Source organism: Microcaecilia unicolor, chromosome 1 (assembly GCF_901765095.1).
Source record: "Microcaecilia unicolor chromosome 1, aMicUni1.1, whole genome shotgun sequence".
NCBI lineage: Eukaryota > Metazoa > Chordata > Amphibia > Gymnophiona > Siphonopidae > Microcaecilia > Microcaecilia unicolor.
Genome location: NC_044031.1, coordinates 249,568,953 through 249,591,708, shown reverse-complemented (window position 1 = coordinate 249,591,708; position 22,756 = coordinate 249,568,953). Strand labels below are relative to the sequence as shown.

General features: G+C 47.0%; 1 protein-coding gene across 3 annotated transcripts in view; it reads left to right on the top strand.

Moving 5' to 3' along the window:
- The window catches only part of COBL (cordon-bleu WH2 repeat protein), a 459,548-nt gene that overhangs the window by 418,013 nt on the left and 18,779 nt on the right, over window positions 1-22,756 (top strand). For 2 of the 3 annotated variants that reach the window (XM_030205461.1, XM_030205468.1), the window contains exons 11-13: window positions 8,162-8,262; window positions 15,381-17,416; window positions 19,863-19,982. In XM_030205461.1, coding sequence (XP_030061321.1) covers window positions 8,162-8,262; window positions 15,381-17,416; window positions 19,863-19,982 — 2,257 coding nt within the window. The remainder of the gene's footprint in view (window positions 1-8,161; window positions 8,263-15,380; window positions 17,417-19,862; window positions 19,983-22,756) is intronic. The other variant, XM_030205475.1, reaches the window with a different exon arrangement.

Genomic DNA, 22,756 nt, shown 5'->3' with positions numbered 1-22,756 from the left:
GAGCATAGCCGACATCCCAGTGTCAGTGCCGGGCGACCTGCCGGTCGGGGGGAGGTTGATAGCTTTTCACCAAAGGTGGCCTCTCATAACCTCCGATCAGTGGGTTCTGCAAATAGTCCGGCAAGGATACACCCTCAATTTGGCCTCAAAACCTCCAAATTGTCCACCGGGAGCTCAGTCTTACAGCTTCCAGCACAAGCAGGTACTTGCAGAGGAACTCTCCGCCCTTCTCAGCGCCAATGCGGTCGAGCCCGTGCCATCCGGGCAGGAAGGGCTGGGATTCTATTCCAGGTACTTCCTTGTGGAAAAGAAAACAGGGGAGATGCGTCCCATCCTAGACCTAAGGGCCCTGAACAACTATCTCGTAAAAGAAAAGTTCAGGATGCTTTCCCTGGGCACCCTCCTCCCCATGATTCAGCAAAACGATTGGCTATGCTCTCTGGACTTGAAGGATGCCTACACTCACATCCCGATACTGCCAGCTCACAGACAGTATCTGCGATTTCAGGTGGGCACACGCCACTTCCAGTACTGTGTGCTACCCTTTGGGCTCGCCTCTGCGCCCAGGGTGTTCACAAAGTGCCTGGCTGTGGTAGCAGCGGCACTTCGCAGGCTGGGGGTGCATGTGTTCCCATATCTCGACGATTGGCTGGTGAAGAACACATCCGAGGCAGGAGCCCTGCAGTCCATGCAGATGACTATTCGCCTCCTGGAGCTACTGGGGTTTGTGATAAATTACCCAAAGTCCCATCTTCTCCCCGTGCAGAAACTCGAATTCATAGGAGCTCTGCTGGATTCCCGGACGGCTCGCGCCTATCTCCCAGAGGCGAGAGCCAACAACCTGTTGTCCCTCGTCTCGCGGGTGCGAGCGTCCCAGCAGATCACAGCTTGGCAGATGTTGAGATTGCTGGGCCACATGGCTTCCACAGTTCATGTGACTCCCATGGCCCGTCTTCACATGAGATCTGCTCAATGGACCCTAGCCTCTCAGTGGTATCAGGCTGCTGGGGGTCTAGAAGACGTGATCCACCTGTCCACGAGTTTTCTCGAATCCCTGTATTGGTGGACAATCTGGTCCAATTTGACTCTGGGACGTCCTTTCCAAATTCCTCAGCCACAAAAAGTGCTGACCACGGATGCGTCTCTCCTGGGATGGGGAGCTCATGTCGATGGGCTTCACACCCAAGGAAGCTGGTCCCTCCAGGAACGCGATCTGCAGATCAATCTTCTGGAGTTACGAGCGATCTGGAACGCTCTGAAGGCTTTCAGAGATCGGCTGTCCCACCAAATTATCCAAATTCAGACAGACAACCAGGTTGCCATGTACTATGTCAACAAGCAGGGGGGCACCGGATCTCGCCCCCTGTGTCAGGAAGCCGTCAGCATGTGGCTCTGGGCTCGCCGTCTCGGCATGGTGCTCCAAGCCACATACCTGGCAGGCGTAAACAACAGTCTGGCCGACAGATTGAGCAGGATCATGCAACCTCACGAATGGTCGCTCAGTTCCAAAGTAGTGCGACAGATCTTCCAGGCGTGGGGCACCCCCCTGGTGGATCTCTTCGCATCTCGAGTGAACCACAAAGTCCCTCAGTTCTGTTCCAGGCTTCAGGCCCACGGCAGGCTGGCATCGGATGCCTTCCTCCTGGACTGGGGGGAGGGTCTTCTGTATGCTTATCCTCCCATACCTCTGGTGGGGAAGACTTTGTTGAAACTCAAGCAAGACCGAGGCACCATGATTCTGATTGCTCCCTTTTGGCCGCGTCAGATCTGGTTCCCCCTTCTTCTGGAGTTGTCCTCCGAAGAACCGTGGAGATTGGAGTGTTTCCCGACCCTCATCACACAGGACGAAGGGGCGCTTCTGCATCCCAACCTCCAGTCTCTGGCTCTCACGGCCTGGATGTTGAGGGCGTAGACTTTGCCTCTTTGGGTCTGTCAGAGGGTGTCTCCCGCATCTTGCTTGCTTCCAGGAAAGATTCCACTAAGAGGAGTTACTTCTTTCAATGGAGGAGGTTTGCCGTCTGGTGTGACAGCAAGGCCCTAGATCCTCGCTCTTGTCCTACACAGACCCTGCTTGAATACCTTCTGCACTTGTCTGAGTCTGGTCTCAAGACCAACTCTGTAAGGGTTCACCTTAGTGCAATCAGTGCATACCATTACCGTGTGGAAGGTAAGCCGATCTCAGGACAGCCTTTAGTTGTTCGCTTCATGAGAGGTTTGCTTTTGTCAAAGCCCCCTGTCAAGCCTCCTACAGTGTCATGGGATCTCAATGTCGTTCTCACCCAGCTGATGAAACCTCCTTTTGAGCCACTGAATTCCTGCCATCTGAAGTACTTGACCTGGAAGGTCATTTTCTTGGTGGCAGTTACTTCAGCTCGTAGAGTCAGTGAGCTTCAGGCCCTGGTAGCCCAGGCCCCTTACACCAAATTTCATCATAACAGAGTAGTCCTCCGCACTCACCCTAAGTTTCTGCCGAAGGTTGTGTCGGAGTTCCATCTGAACCAGTCAATTGTCTTGCCAACATTTTTTCCCCGTCCTCATTCCTGCCCTGCTGAACGTCAGCTGCACACATTGGACTGCAAGAGAGCATTGGCCTTCTATCTGGAGCGGACACAGCCCCACAGACAGTCCGCCCAATTGTTTGTTTCTTTTGATCCCAACAAGAGGGGAGTGGCTGTAGGGAAACGCACCATATCCAATTGGCTAGCAGATTGCATTTCCTTCACTTACGCCCAGGCTGGGCTGGCTCTTGAGGGTCATGTCACGGCTCATAATGTTAGAGCCATGGCTGCGTCGGTAGCCCACTTGAAGTCAGCCACCATGGAGGAAATTTGCAAAGCTGCGACTTGGTCATCTGTCCACACATTCACATCTCATTACTGCCTGCAGCAGGATACCCGACGCAACAGTCGGTTCGGGCAGTCAGTTCTTCAGAACCTGTTTGGGCTTTAGGATCCAACTCCACCCCCCGAGGGCCCTGTTTGTTCTGTTCCAGGCTACACTCTCAGTTAGTTGGTAAATTTTTTAGGTCAATCTCAGTTATGTCCTCGCCGTTGCGAGGCCCAATTGACCATGGTTGTTGTTTTGAGTGAGCCTGGGGGCTAGGGATACCCCATCAGTGAGAACAAGCAGCCTGCTTGTCCTCGGAGAAAGCGAATGCTACATACCTGTAGAAGGTATTCTCCGAGGACAGCAGGCTGATTGTTCTCACAAACCCGCCCGCCTCCCCTTTGGAGTTGTGTCTTCCCTTGAAGTGTATTGTCTTGCTACATACTGGACTGGCCGGCTCGAGCCGGTTTCGGGCGGGAAGACGGCCGCGCATGCGCGGTGCGCGCGGGCGCGTGAGGACTAGCAAAGGACTTTGCTAGGAAGATTCCGATTGGAGGGGCTGCCGAGGACGTCACCCATCAGTGAGAACAATCAGCCTGCTGTCCTCGGAGAATACCTTCTACAGGTATGTAGCATTCGCTTTATATATTAGAAAATAATTTGAGAAATCTATATACTCAGGAGTAGGAGACGCCTTTTTAGCTGGGTAGCGGTATTCTAGTGGTGGAGGAACATTGTGAGCCTTGAAGGTAAGACTCTGATGTTAACAGACAGGGGGTGGAGGACAGGATTGTAAAGTTGAAGTGAAGAAAAGTCCTGTCCAAGGGGTAGTGGCTGTTTTTATCTGAGACCCTCATCTCCCAATGGAGGGCTCAGTTGAAGAGAGTGAACTGAATTGTTTGTTGAAAGAAGAGTAACCCCTGCAGAGTGGTTAGCAGAAGCTTATTGGAGCGGATTTGCATTTGGACTGGTTAAATTTGCATATCCTGGGAAGCCGGCTAACCGAGTATTGAATAACTGACTCACACATTCCCCAGTGGAGGGCTCAGATCAAGAGTACTTGCTAAAGTGTTTGGTGCAAGAAGAATACCCCTTCAGAGTAATTAAAGTATAGTCTGTGAAAGAAGAATTGCCTTCTAAATGGTTACTTTACATATCCCGTGAAGCATGTTTGTTAAGGGGTATTTCCCATACGGATTGCCAGGTGGAGCAAGAAGGGTAACAGAGCTGTGACTTGTTACCAGGGAAGGCTTCAGAGAAGGGATGTTGGATGAAATAAAAGATGTGTTATGATTAAAGGGGAGCCGTGTAGATTGACTCTGAGAGAGCAATAAAGCATTTGAAAGAGAACTTGGGTTCTTTTCTTGTGAGAGAGTTTAGGCTCCTTAGCACCTCCTGTTGAGAAGGAGAGAATGCTATAAGGGCACCTCCTGTTAAAAGAGAGGAGGTGCTTGTTGGAGTTTCCATCACATTTCCCTGTATGAGGGGAAGTGTTGGTAGGAGAAACTGCTGAAAGGGGTGAATGTTATAGTGTTCTCACAAAGTTCTTTACTCAGAGGCTATTTAACTACATCAGCATTGACTTGGGAACCTAAATGAGCCAGCCTTGTTGAGAAGTCCTTATTAAAATGGCTTTCCTAGTTGTCAGCCTGTGCTTGCAGTTCCTGGGTCTGGAGGGTAATAATCTCCTGTGAGTTTAGCAGAGGGCTGCCGACTGCAAGCTCTGACAATCCCCAATGGGCTTCATTAATTCACATTCACACAACTGCGCTTTAGTTTTCGGTTTTGGCCGAAAGTATTTAGACAGTTTCTGTTGTGGCCAAAACTGAAAAAAACCTGGTTTTGATCAGTCTCTATTATATGAACCAGGGAAGCTCGGGAGGGAGAGAGCTCCATCACAGAAACACTAAGCTCTCCTGAGGACACCATGAAGGGGCGAAACATGGTCCATGTTGAGAACAACAGAATGTCATCAAATAATTGAAGATTAAAAAAGGAATGAATCACGTTCACATAATATTATGTAAGATTGCACCGGGTCCATAGTTAATACCATCAGCAGCAACCAGAGCATTCATATCCACTGGAAGATCTACAGTCAAGTCATTCCAAGATAAGTAAAAAAGTTTGTCTGTAATCAGAATGAAGGAAGGTAGGCAGGGACTATAGTGCGATGATACTTGACGGGTGCTATTACAAGTAGCCGAATATGGCTGGTGTAACGCACTGAGACTGAGCAATATATACAATAATTAGCATATTTAAAAAAAAAGAAATAATAGTAAATTCAAAGAATGATCTAAATTAATGGTTTCTAAAGGATGAAGTTGCATGAGTTAAAATTTAATGCCAAGAAGTGCAGAGTGATATACTTGGGATGCAGAAACCAAAAAGAAAGATACCAGATAGGAGGGGAGAGATTAGTAAGCTCAACTCAGGAGAGAGACCTTGGGGTGATGGTGTCCGAGGATCTGAAGGTGAAGAAACATTGAGACAAGGCGGCAGCCATGGCCAGAAGGATGCTAGGCTGCATAGAGAGGGGTATAACCAGCAGAAGAAAGGAGGTGTTGATGCCCCTCTACAAGTCACTGGTGAGACCCCACTTGTATTGTGTTCAGTTTTGGAGGCCATATCTTGCTAAAGATGTAGAAAGACAGGAAGCGGTGCAAAGAAAAGCTACAACAATGGTGTGGGATTTGCGTTGCAAACTGTATGGGGAAAGACTGGCCAACCTGAATATGTATACCTTGGAGGAAAGGAGAAACAGGGGTGACATGATACAGACGTTCAAATATTTGAAAGGTATTAATCCGAAAACAAACCTTTTCCGGAGATGGGAAGGTGGTAGAACTAGAGGACATGAGTTGAGATTGAAGGGCGGCCAACTCAGGAGTAATGTGAGGAAGTATTTTTTCACGGAGATGGTGGTGGATGCATGGAATGCCCTCCCGCGGGAGGTGGTGGAGATAAAATCAGTAATGGAATTCAAACATGCATGGGATAAACACAAATGAATCCTGTTTAGAAGGAATGGATCCACGGAATCTTAGCGGAGATTGGGTGGCAACACCAGTAATTGGGAAGCAAAACCGGTGCTGGACAGACTTCAACGGTCTGTGCCCTGATCGTAACTGAATAGATATGGATGGGCTGGAGTGTAAATTTTAAGGGGCTTCGATGTTAACTTCAGAAAATTTAGTAGAAGAACAGTGCTGGGCAGGCTTCTATGATCTTTGCCCTGAAAATGGCAAGGACAAACTCGGGTATACTTACTGTATAAAGTATCATATACCATGTATAATGAGTTTATCTTGTTGGGCAGACTGAATGGACTGTACAGGTCTTTATCTGCCATCATTTACTGTTACTATGTTGGTCCCTTAACAATTTTCAGAGAGCTGTGTTCATGAGGAGCTGGCTAAACTAAAGGTTGTTAAAGTGATGAGGCCAGATCTGAAGGTACTGAAGGAACTTAATGAAGTTCTAGTGGCTCCACTGGCACACCTTTTCTGTGCTTCTCTAGAGTTGGGAGTGGTCCTGGAGAAGAGCAGATGTGGTCCCTCTCCACAAAAGTGGAAGTAAGGAAAAGGTTTGGAACTATAGGCTGGTAAGTCTGACTTCTGCAGCAAGGAAATTAATGGAAATGCTGTTAAAACAGTGAATAGTAGTTTTTGGAATCCAGTGGATTACAGGACCTGAGGCAACATGGTTTCACTAGAGGCAGGTCTTGTCAGACAAATCTGATTAATTTTTTTGATTAGGTGAACATAGAGCTGGATCGAGGGAGGGTACTGGATGTGGTGTATTTAAATTTTAGCAAAGCCTTTGACACGGTTTCGCATAAACAACTAATAAATAGAGTGCCCTTGGTATGGGCCCTAAAGTGACTGACTGGGTTAGGAACTAGTTGAGGGGTAGGCAACAGAGGGTATTGGTAAATGGAGCTCATTCTGAGGAAAAGGGTATTACCAGTGATGTGCCACAAGGTTCAGTTCTTGGTCCAGTTCTTTTTAACATTTTTGTAAGCGATATTGCTGAAGGACTGTGTGGTAAGTTTTGCCTCTTTGCGGATGATACCAAAATCTGCTGTAGGGTAGACATCCCTGAAGGTGTTGATAGCATGAAGAAGCACCTAGGGAAGCTACAGGAATGGTCTGGAATTTGGCAGCCTAGATTTAATTCTAAAAAATGCAGGATCATGTATTTTGACTGTAAAAATCTGAGGGAATGGTACAGTTTAGGGGGTGAAGAACTTTTGTGCACGAAAGAAGAGCGGAACTTGAGTGTGATCATATGTGATGATCTTAAGGTGGCTAAACAGATAGAAAAGGTGATGGCAAAAGCTAGATGGATTCTTGTGTGCATAGGGAGAGGAATGACCAGTAGGAAAAAGGAGGTGATCATGTCCCTGTGTAAGACTGTGGTGAGTCCTCATTTAGAATATTGTATACAGTTCTGGAGACAGCACCTTCAAAAAGTTATAAACAAAATGGAGTCGGTCCAGAAGGCGGCTACTAAAATGGTCCTTGGTCTTCGTCATAAAGTGTATAGGACAGACTTCAAGATCTCAGTATGTATTCTTTGGAAGAAAGGCGGGAGAAGGAGATATAATAGAGACATTTAAATGCCTATGCTGCATAAATGCATAGGAGGCGAGTCTCTTTCAATTGAAAGGAAGTTCTGAAATGAGGGCGCATAAGATGAAGGTGAAAGGGATAGACTCTGAAGTAATCTGCTGAAATACTTCTTCACGGAAAGGTTGGTGAATTCATGGAACAGCATCCCGGTGGAAGTACTGGAGACGAAAACCGTATCTGAATTCAAGAGAGGCCAGGACAAGTACATAGGATCTCTAAGTGAGAGTAGATGACATGGATGGGCATACTGGATAAGTCATTTCGTCTTTATCTGCCTACATTTTTTTATGTTTCTATTAGGATCTGTCCTAAGAAGATAAGAGATGTAAAGAAGTATACTCACGGTCACACAAAACCTCAGAGATACAGTAATTAGAGCTTCCTCATTATTATGCCCTTTTGTAAGATCTTTGAATTTTAGAGTAAACTTTCTTGTAAATAGCAGAGCTGTGTACACAAAATTAACCAGAGATTCTTTTTTCCGCACATTATAGGTTAGCACTCAAATTGATACACAATGTTGATCATTAATAAAATGTGGGCATCCTGCAGCCAGCTCCCAGCTTACCCAAGAACTGTCACATGGGCTATCTGCCTCATTAACAGTCCACATTGTATGTCAGAGTGCATGTCTCCATAGACTAAAATTAGACCTTAAAGTAGCCAACAAAGGAGACTAATGTATCTTTTCCATTCAGCAGAGATGATGAGCTGATGTTGGTGAAGAATGGAGATGAAGACATGTTTATAACTGCTCAGTTTCAGGAGACTTTGGCAGAACTTGATGAAGAATCAGGAGGTGGGTGAAAAACACACAAGACAGTCAGATAGCTATATTTATTAGTCTGGTGACCACTTAAAGATATGCCAGTAACTTATTTGTGCATATTTTCAGTTAAGAAAAACATGTAAGTCTGAATGCTAAATATGCCAGCATAACCTTATATGGATAATTTACCCATATAAAGTTATTTCTGCTATTTCTGCATTTGCACTTGAATGCTTAATCTGTATGGATAGTTTTGAATATCACCATTATCTGTACAATTTCTAACCCTGCCCCCCCACCCCGCATTTTGCCCCATTTTGTACAGCTAAAGTTTGGCCATAAACAACTTACCTATATAGCATGCTCAGGTTGACGCACTGAAGTAGCCAGCACCTGGTGCTGCCCCTCCCCACTCCCCAGTGTATTAATTGGTTTTGTTGAGAAGGAGCGCAATACTCAAAACAATGTGAGTTCATTTATATATTTTTTTCTTTCAACGTTTAAATTATTGTGCTGTATAATAAGTTAGTCTGTTTTATGAGAGACGATGCTTCCAATAAAGAAAATGTCATTCCAGTCTGGGCAAGTAGAACCATTTTTCTCCGAGGACAAGCAGGCTGCTTGTTCTCACTGATGGGTGACGTCCACGGCAGCCCCTCCAATCGGAAACTTCACTAGCAAAGTCCTTTGCTAGCCCTCGCGCGCCCGCGCGCACCGCGCATGCGCGGCCGTCTTCCCGCCCGAAACCGGCTCGAGCCGGCCAGTCTTCTTTTGTCCGCACTCGGTACGGTCGTGTTTTCGCCGTGTCGAGCCCCGGAAAGTCGACCTCGCGCGTCCAATTTGTTTTTTTCCTTCGGGAAAGCTTTGTCCTCGTCGGGAAGTGCTCCGGAAACCCCCCGCCGGGTTTCGTGTAAATCCTCCCCGTACTTCCAGCTTTTTTGCCCCGGTAAGTTTTCTTTCGTCGTCGGGGTAGGCCTCTTTTCGGCCTCGGTTGAGATTTTTTCTCCCTCTAAATTTGGTGCTTCAAATTTCACCATTTCGGCTTTTGATTTCGCCGGCGTGATTTTTCCGCCCATGACATCGAAGCCTTCCAGCGGCTTCAAGAAGTGCACCCAGTGCGCCCGGGTTATCTCGCTCACTGATCGACACTCGTCGTGTCTTCAGTGTCTGGGGGCCGAGCACCGCCCTCAGAACTGCAGTCTGTGTTCCCTGCTTCAAAGGCGGACTCAGGTAGCGAGACTAGCCCAGTGGAACGTGTTGTTCTCGGGCTCTTCGTCGGCATCGGCACCGGGATCTTCGAGTGCATCGACGTCGTCAGCGTCCAGACCATCTTCCTCGGCCGCCCCTGCATCGAGTGCATCGAGGCATCGGGCCTCTGCATCGGCGCCGAGACATCGGATAGCTGCATCGACGTCGGTGGTACCAGGACCTCGTCTGCTGATGTCGTCGGACGGTGGTGCATCGGGTGGAGTGCAGGTGAGGGCTGTCCATTCCCCTGCTGGTGGCGGTGAGCCCTCGGGTGGGTCTCCGCCTACCCTGAGGGCTCCTGCGGTACAGCCCCCCCGAGATCGACCTTCTTCAGTCTCGGCCCCGAGGAAGCGACGGATGGATTCGACGTCCTCCTCGTCGGTGCCGGGGAGCTCCGGTGACATGCTTCGGAAGAAATCGAAGAAGCATCGACACCGGTCTCCTCCCCGTGTCGGCACCGAGAGCTCTGGGTCGCCGAGGGATTCGGCACCCAGCAGGCATCGGCACCGAGAGGACCGCTCACCCTCTGTTCAGGAGGTGTCGATGCGCTCCGCTCTGGACAGCCCGGAACAGCCTCCACGCCCGGAACAGGTACTGACGTCGACGCCTGCATCGACCTCTCAGCCTTTCTCTGCAGCCGCTCTAAACGAGAGCCTCCGGGCCGTTCTCCCAGAGATTCTGGGAGAGCTGTTGCGCCCTACCCCTCCGGTACCGGCGGTGCTTGCGCCACCGGTACCGTCGAGCGTGGCGCCGGCTGGCCCATCGCCCAGGTTGAGGTCCCCGACGTCGGTACCGCGTGCGGTACCGACCGCGGCCACCTCCCAGGAAGGCTCCCCGACTACGTCGGCGGAGGGAGCTTCGCCGATGCGGGCGAGGGAGTCTACCTCTCGACGCCCCCATCGTGGACGGGGTTCCACGGAGTCGAGCAGGGCGAGGTTGCAGACACAGGTCCGTGAACTTGTGTCTGACACCGAGGGTGAGGCCTCGTGGGAGGAAGAGGAAGATCCCAGATATTTCTCTGACGAGGAGTCTGAGGGTCTTCCATCTGATCCCACTCCCTCTCCTGAGAGACAGCTTTCTCCTCCCGAGAGTCTGTCTTTTGCCTCCTTTGTCCGGGAGATGTCTACGGCCATCCCCTTCCCGGTGGTTGTGGAGGACGAGCCCAGGGCTGAAATGTTTGAGCTCCTGGACTATCCTTCTCCACCTAAGGAAGCGTCCACTGTTCCCTTGCACCATGTCCTGAAGAAGACATTGCTTGCGAACTGGACCAAGCCATTAACTAATCCCCACATTCCCAAGAAGATCGAGTCCCAGTACCGGATCCATGGGGACCCAGAGCTGATGCGCACTCAGTTGCCTCATGACTCTGGAGTTGTGGATCTGGCCCTAAAGAAGGCTAAGAGTTCTAGGGAACATGCTTCGGCGCCCCCGGGCAAGGACGCTAGAACCTTAGACTCCTTTGGGAGGAAGGCCTACCATTCCTCTATGCTCGTGTCCAAGATCCAGTCTTACCAGCTCTACACGAGCATACACATGCGGAATAATGTGCGGCAGTTGGCGGGCTTGGTTGATGCTCTTCCCCCTGAGCAAGCCAAGCCTTTTCAGGAGGTGGTCAGGCAGCTGAAGGCGTGCAGAAAATTCCTGGCCAGAGGAGTTTATGACACTTTTGATGTTGTGTCCAGGGCCGCTGCTCAAGGTGTGGTGATGCGCAGGCTCTCATGGCTTCGTGCCGCCGACCTGGAGAATAGAATCCAGCAGCGGATTACGGACTTGCCTTGCCGTGCGGATAACATTTTTGGCGAAAAAGTCGAGCAGGTGGTAGAGTCTCTCCACCAGCGGGACACCGCATTCGACAAGTTCGCCCGCCGGCAGCCTTCAGCTTCTACCTCTACAGGTAGACGATTTTTCGGGGGAAGGAAGACTGTTCCCTATACTTCTGGCAAGCGTAGGTACAATCCTCCTTCCCGACAGCCTGCGGCCCAGGCTAAGCCCCAGCGCGCTCGCTCTCGTCAGCAGCGTGCGAATCAGCAAGGCCCCGCGGCTCCCCAGCAAAAGCAAGGGGCGAGCTTTTGACTGGCTCCAGCAGAGCATAGCCGACATCCAAGTGTCAGTGCCGGGCGACCTGCCTGTCGGAGGGAGGTTGAAAGCTTTTCACCAAAGGTGTCCTCTTATAACCTCCGATCAGTGGGTTCTCCAAATAGTCCGGCAAGGATACACCCTCAATTTGGCCTCTCAACCTCCAAATTGTCCACCGGGAGCTCAGTGCTACAGCTTCCAGCACAAGCAGGTACTTGCAGAGGAACTCTCCGCCCTTCTCAGCGCCAATGCGGTCGAGCCCGTGCCACCCGGGCAAGAAGGGCTGGGGTTCTATTCCAGGTACTTCCTTGTGGAAAAGAAAACAGGGGGGATGCGTCCCATCCTAGACCTAAGGGCCCTGAACAAACATCTCGTAAAAGAAAAGTTCAGGATGCTTTCCCTGGGCACCCTTCTCCCCATGATTCAGCAAAACGATTGGCTATGCTCTCTGGACTTGAAGGATGCCTACACACACATCCCGATACTGCCAGCTCACAGACAGTATCTGCGATTTCAGCTGGGCGCACGCCACTTCCAGTACTGTGTGCTACCCTTTGGGCTCGCCTCTGCGCCCAGGGTGTTCACAAAGTGCCTAGCTGTGGTAGCAGCGGCACTTCGCAGGCTGGGAGTGCACGTGTTCCCATATCTCGACGATTGGCTGGTGAAGAACACATCCGAGGCAGGAGCCCTGCAGTCCATGCAGATGACTATTCGCCTCCTGGAGCTACTGGGGTTTGTGATAAATTATCCAAAGTCCCATCTTCTCCCAGTGCAGAAACTCGAATTCATCGGAGCCCTGCTGGATTCTCGGACGGCTCGCGCCTATCTCCCAGAGGCGAGGGCCAACAACTTGTTGTCCCTCGTCTCGCGGGTGCGAGCGTCCCAGCAGATCACAGCTCGGCAGATGTTGAGATTGCTGGGCCACATGGCTTCCACAGTTCATGTGACTCCCATGGCCCGCCTTCACATGAGATCTGCTCAATGGACCCTAGCCTCCCAGTGGTATCAGGCCGCCGGGGGTCTAGAGGACGTGATCCACCTGTCCACGAGTTTTCTCGAATCCCTGTATTGGTGGATGATTTGCTCCAATTTGACTCTGGGACGTCCCTTCCAAATTCCTCAGCCTCAAAAAGTGCTGACCACGGATGCGTCTCTCCTGGGATGGGGAGCTCATGTCGATGGGCTTCACACCCAAGGAAGGTGGTCCCTCCAAGAAAGCGATCTACAGATCAATCTTCTGGAGTTGCGAGCGATCTGGAACGCTCTGAAGGCTTTCAGAGATCGGCTGTCCCACCAAATTATCCAAATTCAGACAGACAATCAGGTTGCCATGTACTATGTCAACAAGCAGGGGGGCACCGGATCTCGCCCCCTGTGTCAGGAAGCCGTCAGCATGTGGCTCTGGGCTCGCCGTCAAGGCATGGTGCTCCAAGCCACATATCTGGCAGGCGTAAACAACAGTCTGGCCGACAGGTTGAGCAGGATTATGCAACCTCACGAGTGGTCGCTCAATTCCCGTGTGGTGCGACAGATCTTCCAGGCGTGGGGCACCCCCCTGGTGGATCTCTTCGCATCTCAAGTGAACCACAAGGTCCCTCAGTTCTGTTCCAGGCTTCAGGCCCACGGCAGACTGGCGTCGGATGCCTTCCTCCTGGATTGGGGGGAAGGTCTGCTGTATGCTTATCCTCCCATCCCTCTGGTGGGGAAGACTTTGTTGAAACTCAAGCAAGACCGAGGCACCATGATTCTGATTGCTCCCTTTTGGCCGCGTCAGATCTGGTTCCCTCTTCTTCTGGAGTTATCCTCCGAAGAACCGTGGAGATTGGAGTGTTTTCCGACCCTCATCACGCAGGACGAAGGGGCTCTTCTGCATCCCAACCTCCAGTCCCTGGCTCTCACGGCCTGGATGTTGAGGGCGTAGACTTTGCCTCTTTGGGTCTGCCAGAGGGTGTCTCCCGCATCTTGCTTGCTTCCAGGAAAGACTCCACTAAGAGAAGTTACTTCTTCCATTGGAGGAGGTTTGCCGTCTGGTGTGACAGCAAGGCCCTAGATCCTCGCTCTTGTCCTACACAGACCCTGCTTGAATACCTTCTCCACTTGTCTGAGTCTGGTCTGAAGACCAACTCCGTAAGGGTTCACCTTAGTGCAATCAGTGCATACCATTACCAAGTGGAAGGTAAGCCGATCTCAGGACAGCCTTTAGTTGTTCGCTTCATGAGAGGTTTGCTTTTGTCAAAGCCCCCTGTCAAGCCTCCTACAGTGTCATGGGATCTCAATGTCGTTCTCACCCAGCTGATGAAACCTCCTTTCGAGCCACTGAATTCCTGCCATCCGAAGTACTTGACCTGGAAGGTCATTTTCTTGGTGGCAGTTACCTCGGCTCGTAGAGTCAGTGAGCTTCAGGCCCTGGTAGCCCAGGCCCCTTACACCAAATTTCATCACAACAGAGTAGTCCTCCGCACTCACCCTAAGTTTCTGCCAAAGGTTGTGTCGGAGTTCCATCTGAACCAGTCAATTGTCTTGCCAACATTCTTTCCCCGTCCTCATTCCTGCCCTGCTGAACGTCAGCTGCACACATTGGACTGCAAGAGAGCATTGGCCTTCTATCTGGAGCGGACACAGCCCCACAGACAGTCCGCCCAATTGTTTGTTTCTTTTGATCCCAACAAGAGGGGAGTGGCTGTAGGGAAACGCACCATATCCAATTGGCTAGCAGATTGCATTTCCTTCACTTACGCCCAGGCTGGGCTGGCTCTTGAGGGTCATGTCACGGCTCATAATGTTAGAGCCATGGCAGCGTCGGTAGCCCACTTGAAGTCAGCCACCATGGAGGAAATTTGCAAAGCTGCGACGTGGTCATCTGTCCACACATTCACATCTCATTACTGCCTGCAGCAGGATACCCGACGTGACAGTCGGTTCGGGCAGTCAGTTCTTCAGAACCTGTTTGGGCTTTAGGATCCAACTCCACCCCCCGAGGGCCCTGTTTGTTCTGTTCCAGGCTACACTCTCAGTTAGTTGGTAAATTTTTTAGGTCAATCTCAGTTATGTCCTCGCCGTTGCGAGGCCCAGTTGACCAATGTTGTTGTTTTGAGTGAGCCTGGGGGCTAGGGATACCCCATCAGTGAGAACAAGCAGCCTGCTTGTCCTCGGAGAAAGCGAATGCTACATACCTGTAGAAGGTATTCTCCGAGGACAGCAGGCTGATTGTTCTCACAAACCCGCCCGCCTCCCCTTTGGAGTTGTGTCTTCCCTTGAAGTGTATTGTCTTGCTACATACTGGACTGGCCGGCTCGAGCCGGTTTCGGGCGGGAAGACGGCCGCGCATGCGCGGTGCGCGCGGGCGCGCGAGGGCTAGCAAAGGACTTTGCTAGTGAAGTTTCCGATTGGAGGGGCTGCCGTGGACGTCACCCATCAGTGAGAACAATCAGCCTGCTGTCCTCGGAGAATACCTTCTACAGGTATGTAGCATTCGCTAAATGTGCATGACAAGCCATGTGTCTCAAAAGATACATGTGTCCTTTTACAAAGGTGCACTAGTGGTTTTAGTGCCCGCTAATAATTAGCATGCACTAAACACTAGAGACACCCATAAAAATATATGGGTGTCTCTAACGTTTAACGTATGCTTATATTTAGTGAGCGCTAAAAACGCTAGCGTGCCCTTGTAAAAAGACCCTACAGTGACTCAGCTGAGCACATCATGTTTACTATAAAATGAAAGCTTATATATACATAGAGATTGGTTCAGATGCTAAAACTGATGATACCCTTTGCATTTTCACATATTTTAAAATTTTTACTGCTTTAAAAATGTTTTGTAGATGAAGCTGATGTCAACTGCAAAACCCAAAGCTATTCTGAATCTAGTCATCTGGCGGAAATATCTAGCCCTTATGAATATGATGCCGAATCTGATGATGACATTGCACTTGCAGTTCCAGTAACAATTATAGACGTGGTTTCTGATGCTTATAGCTGCAGTCCAACAGGAAATGCAGAGAATGCATCTACAGCAGGAGATAATAGAGAAGAAAGCACAAGAAGCTTAGAAAAAGTTACAGATACAAATAATAATAATGCAGGTGCTTCTAGAGAAGTGTCTGTGGATTACAAATCCTTACTTTCAGATGAAAACCCAACATATGAGTCAACAGAACATAAACCTACCTCCAGAAGTCTAAGTCAGAATGAAGGCATGTTGGAATTTTATTCATCCTCGCTTACAAATAAAAAGGATAGTAAGGCAGTAATATCTTATCCTACTTATGAAAATGGCATTGGTTATGATGAAGAGAAATTCCAAGCAGTTTTTATTGCTGAAGCAAAGATGGAACACGCAGATACAGATTGCTTTTCTAGACCCGAGGACAAGCAAAGATCACAAAACAGAAGCAAAGCAGATTCGGAAACCAGACGTATATCTTGTGAAAATGATGTTCCTCTAACAACAGAACCTACTTTGCCAACTTCTTGGTTGCCACATGTTCACAATACATCATCAAGCTATGAACCAAAAGTAGGTCTGACAACCTTCAAAGTTGTCCCTCCAAAACCTGGTGTAAAACAGTATGACAGAGGAGCCTCTCTTTCAGCTAGTGCCATCAAGATTGATGAACTGGGAAACCTGATAAGTCCATATACCTCTAATAAAAAGAAGGATACATCATATACTGTTACAGATAGTGAATCTGAGGGATCACTAGTCAGAAGAGCAAAAGAATTCTGGAGGTCAACTTCTGTGGACAAGCAAACTGAAGATACCGTGGAACAGGCTGCTAAAAATTCAATGGCTACCGTATGCAGTAAACCACAAAATAAAGAAAGTGACATTAAATCAGATTTCTTATTGCACAGGAAAAGTGTGCAGTTCCACAGAAATACTTGCCAGGCAAGTGAAAGGCATTCAGAATATGAAGAAAGCAAACCACCCTTACTAGTGACACTGCCTCAAATGAAACCATATACTGCCCCTGGCATAAATAACAATAGGGGAGATCTGTCATTTCTGAAGCCTTACAGAAGGACATCTAGCCAATATGTTGCTTCAGCCATTGCAAAATACACAAGCCCAACTGAAAGCAAGCCTAACAACACAGAGACCTATTGTAAAGAGGATACTACCTACGAAGTCACACAGCTAAAATCTGATTTGGAACCGAAAAACAAGAAATGTATCATAATGGCAAAATACACTGTAGCAGACACTCAGCAAGATAAAACTAGTGGTTCTTACCAGAATTTTAACAATTATAGAAACAGAGAATGGAATACCTTATCCTTCAACAGTCATAATGGCAAAGAGAGCAATGGAGATGTTGAGTCTTCAGATGAAACAAATCTAGTTAGCACCTCTGAGAGGAATGTCAATTGGTTCATTCCAAAATCATCATCTAGAGAAACCAACAGGATAGAAGATTATCAACTTAGTGGTGGACATAATGCAGCTGATAAGCGATTAAGTACTGCAGAAGAATACAAGAAGGCAGTTAATGTATCTTCTCAGTCCAATCTTGAATCCTCAGTTCACCCCAAATCCAGCCTGCCCCCCTGTTTTGTTCCAAATTCAGCTAATTATTATCCTGATGATAAGGAAAGTACTTTGCCAAAACATTCTCCTGTGCTTAGTTCAACATCTTTATTCCATCAAGTTATGTCCGAAAGAGAAAGCAAGCCTGATGTACTGCCTGCAAGTACTAAAATGGAACCTGACATTATTTCAAACAGCAGCATTTTTGGACCTAAGAAAAAATTCAAACCTGTTGTCCAGAAACCTGTACAAAAAGATACAACACTTCATGGGGCACTAATGGAAGCCATCCAGACAGGCGAAGGAAAAGAAAAACTTCGAAAGATACAGGTGGAGTAGAGACTTTATTTGTGACATATTCTACAAATTGGTCACTTCAACATAAACCTCTTTCACAGAGAAAAGGTTGATACCATCAATGTCTTTATATGGCACTAGAGAGATTGAACCTACAAACTCATAGATTTATCATAAAGTATGTTTTTTTAGCTTCTTCTTAAAGCAAAGGATTCTTTCCACCTTCTTTGTTTTAGAGCATGACTATTAGACACCAGGACAAAGTTCTTATTGTTGAATCCTCAATTCGTTATTGAAGTACACAGCTGGTGTCTAATAGTTGATTGCTCTTTGTCCATCTTGTATGGTTCTCTCTGCATAAGAGTTTGTTTAAAATGTTTGGAGAATACTTAACCTACAGAAATTGCCAAGGCCCCCTTCTACTGGAGTCTGACAGTTCATAAGATCTGTAGACCAATAATAAAATTGGTTAATTTTATTAAATTTTGAAAATGAATAAAAGGAAAGAACAAAATATGTTACAAGGAAAACATATCATCATTTCCATAATGGAAGGAAAACAACATAATCAATAAACCATATTAGAGAGACTAACCTTAACCTGGAAGAGAATGTAAATCTCAGTAGGGTAATAACTGTCTTATTTTTAACTCCCCCTTACCCATCTACCCAGTAGGAAAAAGTAAAGAAATAACTAATTACCAGTATTTATTTATTAATAAGGAACATTTCCAGCTTTCCTTATTAATTAACCTTCTGATAAGAAATTAGACATCTACAAGGAAAATGCTAAAAGAAAGTAGCTCCAATAGCTACTTTAGGTTTTAACTGAAGAAATTGTTTCCTTCTCAGCTGGGTAGCTGTGGAATCATCAGGAAAAACAGTTATCTTCTGACCACAATATACCAAATTGTTCTTAGAAAAATAAGCTTTTAAAACCAATAGTTTGTCTTTTCCAGTTGCAAAAGTAACAAGCAATGCAGCTCAATAGTAATGGCATCCTGAGAAGTTTCCAAAAATTGAGTCAAATTGGCAATTGTGGGATCATTAACAGCTTGCTTTCCCTGTACTGAATCACTAGATGAACTAGATAAATAATAAAATTTAGAAAATAATATATTATCCACATCTGACCTGTTCAAAACTTGTTTGAGATAATTCTTAACAAAATCTCTGAAGCCAATAGATGGATTGTTGGAAAATTCAACAACCTAAGGTTTTTGCTTCTTAGTGAATTTTCCAAAAATTCATTATCTTTAATCCTTGCTGCTCCTAGGGATTATAAAGAAGTTATTTGAGAAGAAAAGACACCACAGGTTTCATCTGTCTTTTTAAGCCTGCCATCCACTTTACCCACTTCACCTGATCAGTCATTCCCTTCAATAGCAAGTTGTCATTCGAAAGTAAGGTCCAAATATCCTTCAGGGCAACCTGATCAGAAGCAATGGACACATCAGATGTTCCGGCTGAGTCAACGTGTAAAGCTATTGGTGTTAGAATGGGTAACCACTTCTCAGCAACAACCGAAGAAGAGCCCTGTTTCTCATTTACATTCCCTCCACTAGCAGGTAGACTCAAATCCTGTAAACCTCCAGGGGATGAGGGAGGTACCCTCTCAATGGGGCTAAAAGATGCCCCAAATTTGAAGAAGACTGGAGTGAAGAGTTTAGATGGGATACAGTACTCACTGGGGCGGAGTTAATAGATGTTTGTCCATAGGGTCACTCACAACTGCCGAAGGAGTCGAAGCTGCATTTGCTTTTACTTTCCTCTTCACCATTTTCAGAAAATAAAATGCACAGAGCCCCTGCCACACCAGACTGGCACCAAAGGGGCTTGACCCCCCCTTTGGTCTCGCGCCCCTTAGGTTGCACGGGCCATGCAGCCACAAGCAGGGAGACTCGTTAAAGTAGGCAGCAGAAGATTACATTGGTGGGGGGCAAGGCTACCGCCACAATGGTCCGGGAAGCAAAGCTCTCCTCCTCTCAGTCGACTCCCAGCAGCTGCTGCTACCAGGCTCTCCTCCTCCACGCTCCAAGTCAGCCTCAAGAAAACAGGCATGGAGACTCGCTAAAGTAGGCAGCAGAAGATTATGTTGGGTGGGGATATAACCATGATGGTCCGGGAAGCAAAGCTCTCCTCCTCCCAACCAGCTCCCTGCAGCTGCTGCTACCAAGCTCTCCTCCTCCTCCACGTTCCAAGTCAGCCTCCAGATTAGGCAGTCAGTTTTAGCAATTTCTTGCTGTCTTAGTACATGGATAGACATTTGACTTTTTCTTTAACTGTGAAAGTTGCAAATGAACTACAATAAAAGTACTTAAAAATTAATTTCAGTTAAACATGGACTTCCCTCTCATCTCCCATGTAAGTCACAGGTTGCCAAAGAATACAGGGAACTGTTTGGGTCACCTTAAAATACGTTCATATTAATTATAATGGCCCAGTGTGGATGCTGACATATTTTCTTGCTCAATTTCAGAAACCAGAATGTATGTCAGATGGAAGTCAGAAGAATCTTTCATATGTTGAGAGCGAGAATGAGCAGTCAGCCCTGCTCTCTGCCATTAGAGCTCATGGTGGTTTCTCAAGACTTCGAAAGGTAAAAAAAAAAAAAAGGCAAGACTGGAGGATGTCCCTTCTGCCTCAGCTTCTATGGTAGAGAGTGGACTGATAAATACGAATCTGTTTTCTATAATGCTGGAGGTGATAACTGGTCTGGGTGAGGCAACCTTGGAGGAGCAAGTAGGAGGGCTGGTCTTTTCTTCTCAGACCTTGAGACATCTTTGTCACCAGAGGTTTATGTTGTACCACACATTTCTGTGGTGACTTGGACTAAAATCCTGTGTCTGCTGATCACCATAGCTGCTTTGAAAGGGTGGGAGAAGTGCCCAATGCAACAGGAAATAAAGTGGCACGGACTCTTTGGAAGCCTCAGATAAAATAATATGACTCAATATCTTTCCATTTACGTATGTTAGAAAATAGAGCAGCCCTTTGGGGACAGTTTCAGATTCCTTACCTTGATGCAGTGCCAACAAGACAGGATGAACCTCAGTGGATATGAACGGAGTAGAAACAGTACCAAAGAGGTTAGGAGAAACACCATAGATGGAGAATGAACAAAGGACCAGTTGGAGCAACACCTGGTCAGTATAAACTCAATACTAACAGTATAGCTTTCTTATTACTGTCACATAAAACAAATGTCTTAAAATTCCCCTCAAATATGTGTGCTCAAAATGCACAAGATCTGTCCAACCCATTATCAAAATTGGTGTGTACTTGCCTAACAGTTTTGGGCACACAAATTTGAAGTGAATACCTCTGATGGAGGCAGTGACGAAATGTGGCATCAGGTTTTATGTGTTGTATTCACTCAATAAACTGTGACAAAGTCATATTGCTAGTATTGAGTTTATATTGACCAAGTGTTCCTCCACCTGGCTTTTTGTTCATTATGAATGAAGTATGGCAGGTACTAGAGAAACCTGAAATGTGAAACAGTGAGAAGCTAGAAGGGAGCAAAAATGGATTAGTTGGAGTGGTGGTAGGTTATGCGACAAGAATCGGGACAATGATAGTTGGGGGGGGGGGGGGAGAGATGTAGTACTAGGAAGAGAACAAGATAAAGGAAGGGCTCATAGGGAGTGATCTTGAAAGGTGGAGGAAGTGGAAAAGGAAGGTGACGCGTACATTAAGGATATACTATTGAGAAAGAAATTTGTGGAACATAGGAGATGAAGAGTGATTAAGAATTGTGACGTATGCAGAAGAAAAGCAGGAAGACAAAGTATGAGGGACTGGTAGTAGTAGATTTGTAACAATTACATTGGTATATACCTTTAAATTAAATTTTTCTTCACTTTCTGAATTGGAGAGCATAGTTCTTCCATGTTGCTGCAGTTTGGCTTTTTTTGTAACTACAAACATTCTGAATTAGATGTTTTTCAAGGTTACTGTTTAATATTATTGATGTCTTAGCAGCTCTGAATTTTAGTTATTGAGGTGTGGTCAAGCTAAGGGCAGTAAGTGTCAGACGTCCCAAGATAATGAAGATTATGATTATAACTGGTCCTCTGTTGGTGGGGTAAGGGCAAACATCAGAGGTACAACAGACAATAAAAGTTCTGTTCTCAGGGATGTGCAAAGTTGGACTCGTCTTTCTGTCACACTCAGCTCACAGCCCAGCACTTTGTCAAAGGTTCCCTAGTTGAATGGGGAGAAAAGTATCTCAAGACCTGTGCTAGAAATAGGTTAGATGAGCAAACAGAGTGTAGGAGTCCAGGTACATATAAACAAAACACCTTTATTGGGCTCTCACAAGCCATATAAATATACAAAAGTAGTGCAATTAATACAGATAAACAAAGAGTCCAAATAAGAAAGGTAGCATAACATATAAATGGTTCGTATTTGCTTATGAGCAGTGACACAGTCCTAGAACTTGTCCCTGTCCCCACAGGCATCCTTATCCATCCTGTAGGCTTCTTATGACAGACTGCTCTTCCTTTGTAACCAGTGTGATGCTCTCCTTCCTGTGTTGCAGTGGTTATGTCACACTTTTGCCCCTTGTGCCCTTGGCTACTTGCTCAATATGTCACTCTTGGAATAAGCAGACCCTCTGACTCTTATCCTTTGGGGTCCTCAGTCCCCACATCACCAGTCCTCTCCCCAACAATGCCCTTCCTTCCTTGAATGTGGAACAGTTGACCTCTTCTCCTTGCCAGTAGATCCCTCTTGAATCTCTCCTTCTCTGTCCCACCAGTATGGGTTCAACTGAAGCGGAATAGGCCTTTGGGTTATGGGTCTCCTTTGTAGTTAAGATGTGTTGCCTTTATACCCCCCCACCCAAAACCACTTTTCTCTTTGAATTTTCCAGGCAGGCTGCTTGGTAAGAAGAGCACTGTGCCCTTCCAATACTTTATATTTCCCTCCGAATTCTGGGAGCTCCTGAAGTTAAGACCATCCCACAGCTTTTTCTGAGTGACTTATCTCTGTACCAGGGACCCAGAACATTCCTCCTGGTACACAAGATTTGATGTCTTTCGGACTTAAAGATGCAAGCTTTCAATCTTTTAAGATCCCTTCTCCAAAGAAATAATTTGTTCCATCACTCAAAATAGCCAAGGAACATGATTCTAGAGTGCATGGAAGCCAAGGGAAATACCTTTGGCTGCTGAATAGTTTTGCCCAAAATAATACCAGTTCAGTTTGTTGCTCTGTATGCCAGAGAAGAGTTACAAGAATCCTTAGTTCCCAAGTAAATGATGACTGTACTTCCAAGAATCATTCAATGCCAAATGCTTGCTCTAGTAATCTCTTCGGCTGAGTGATGTGAGGGAGTAGAAACAGATGTTTAAAGCACTAAATCAA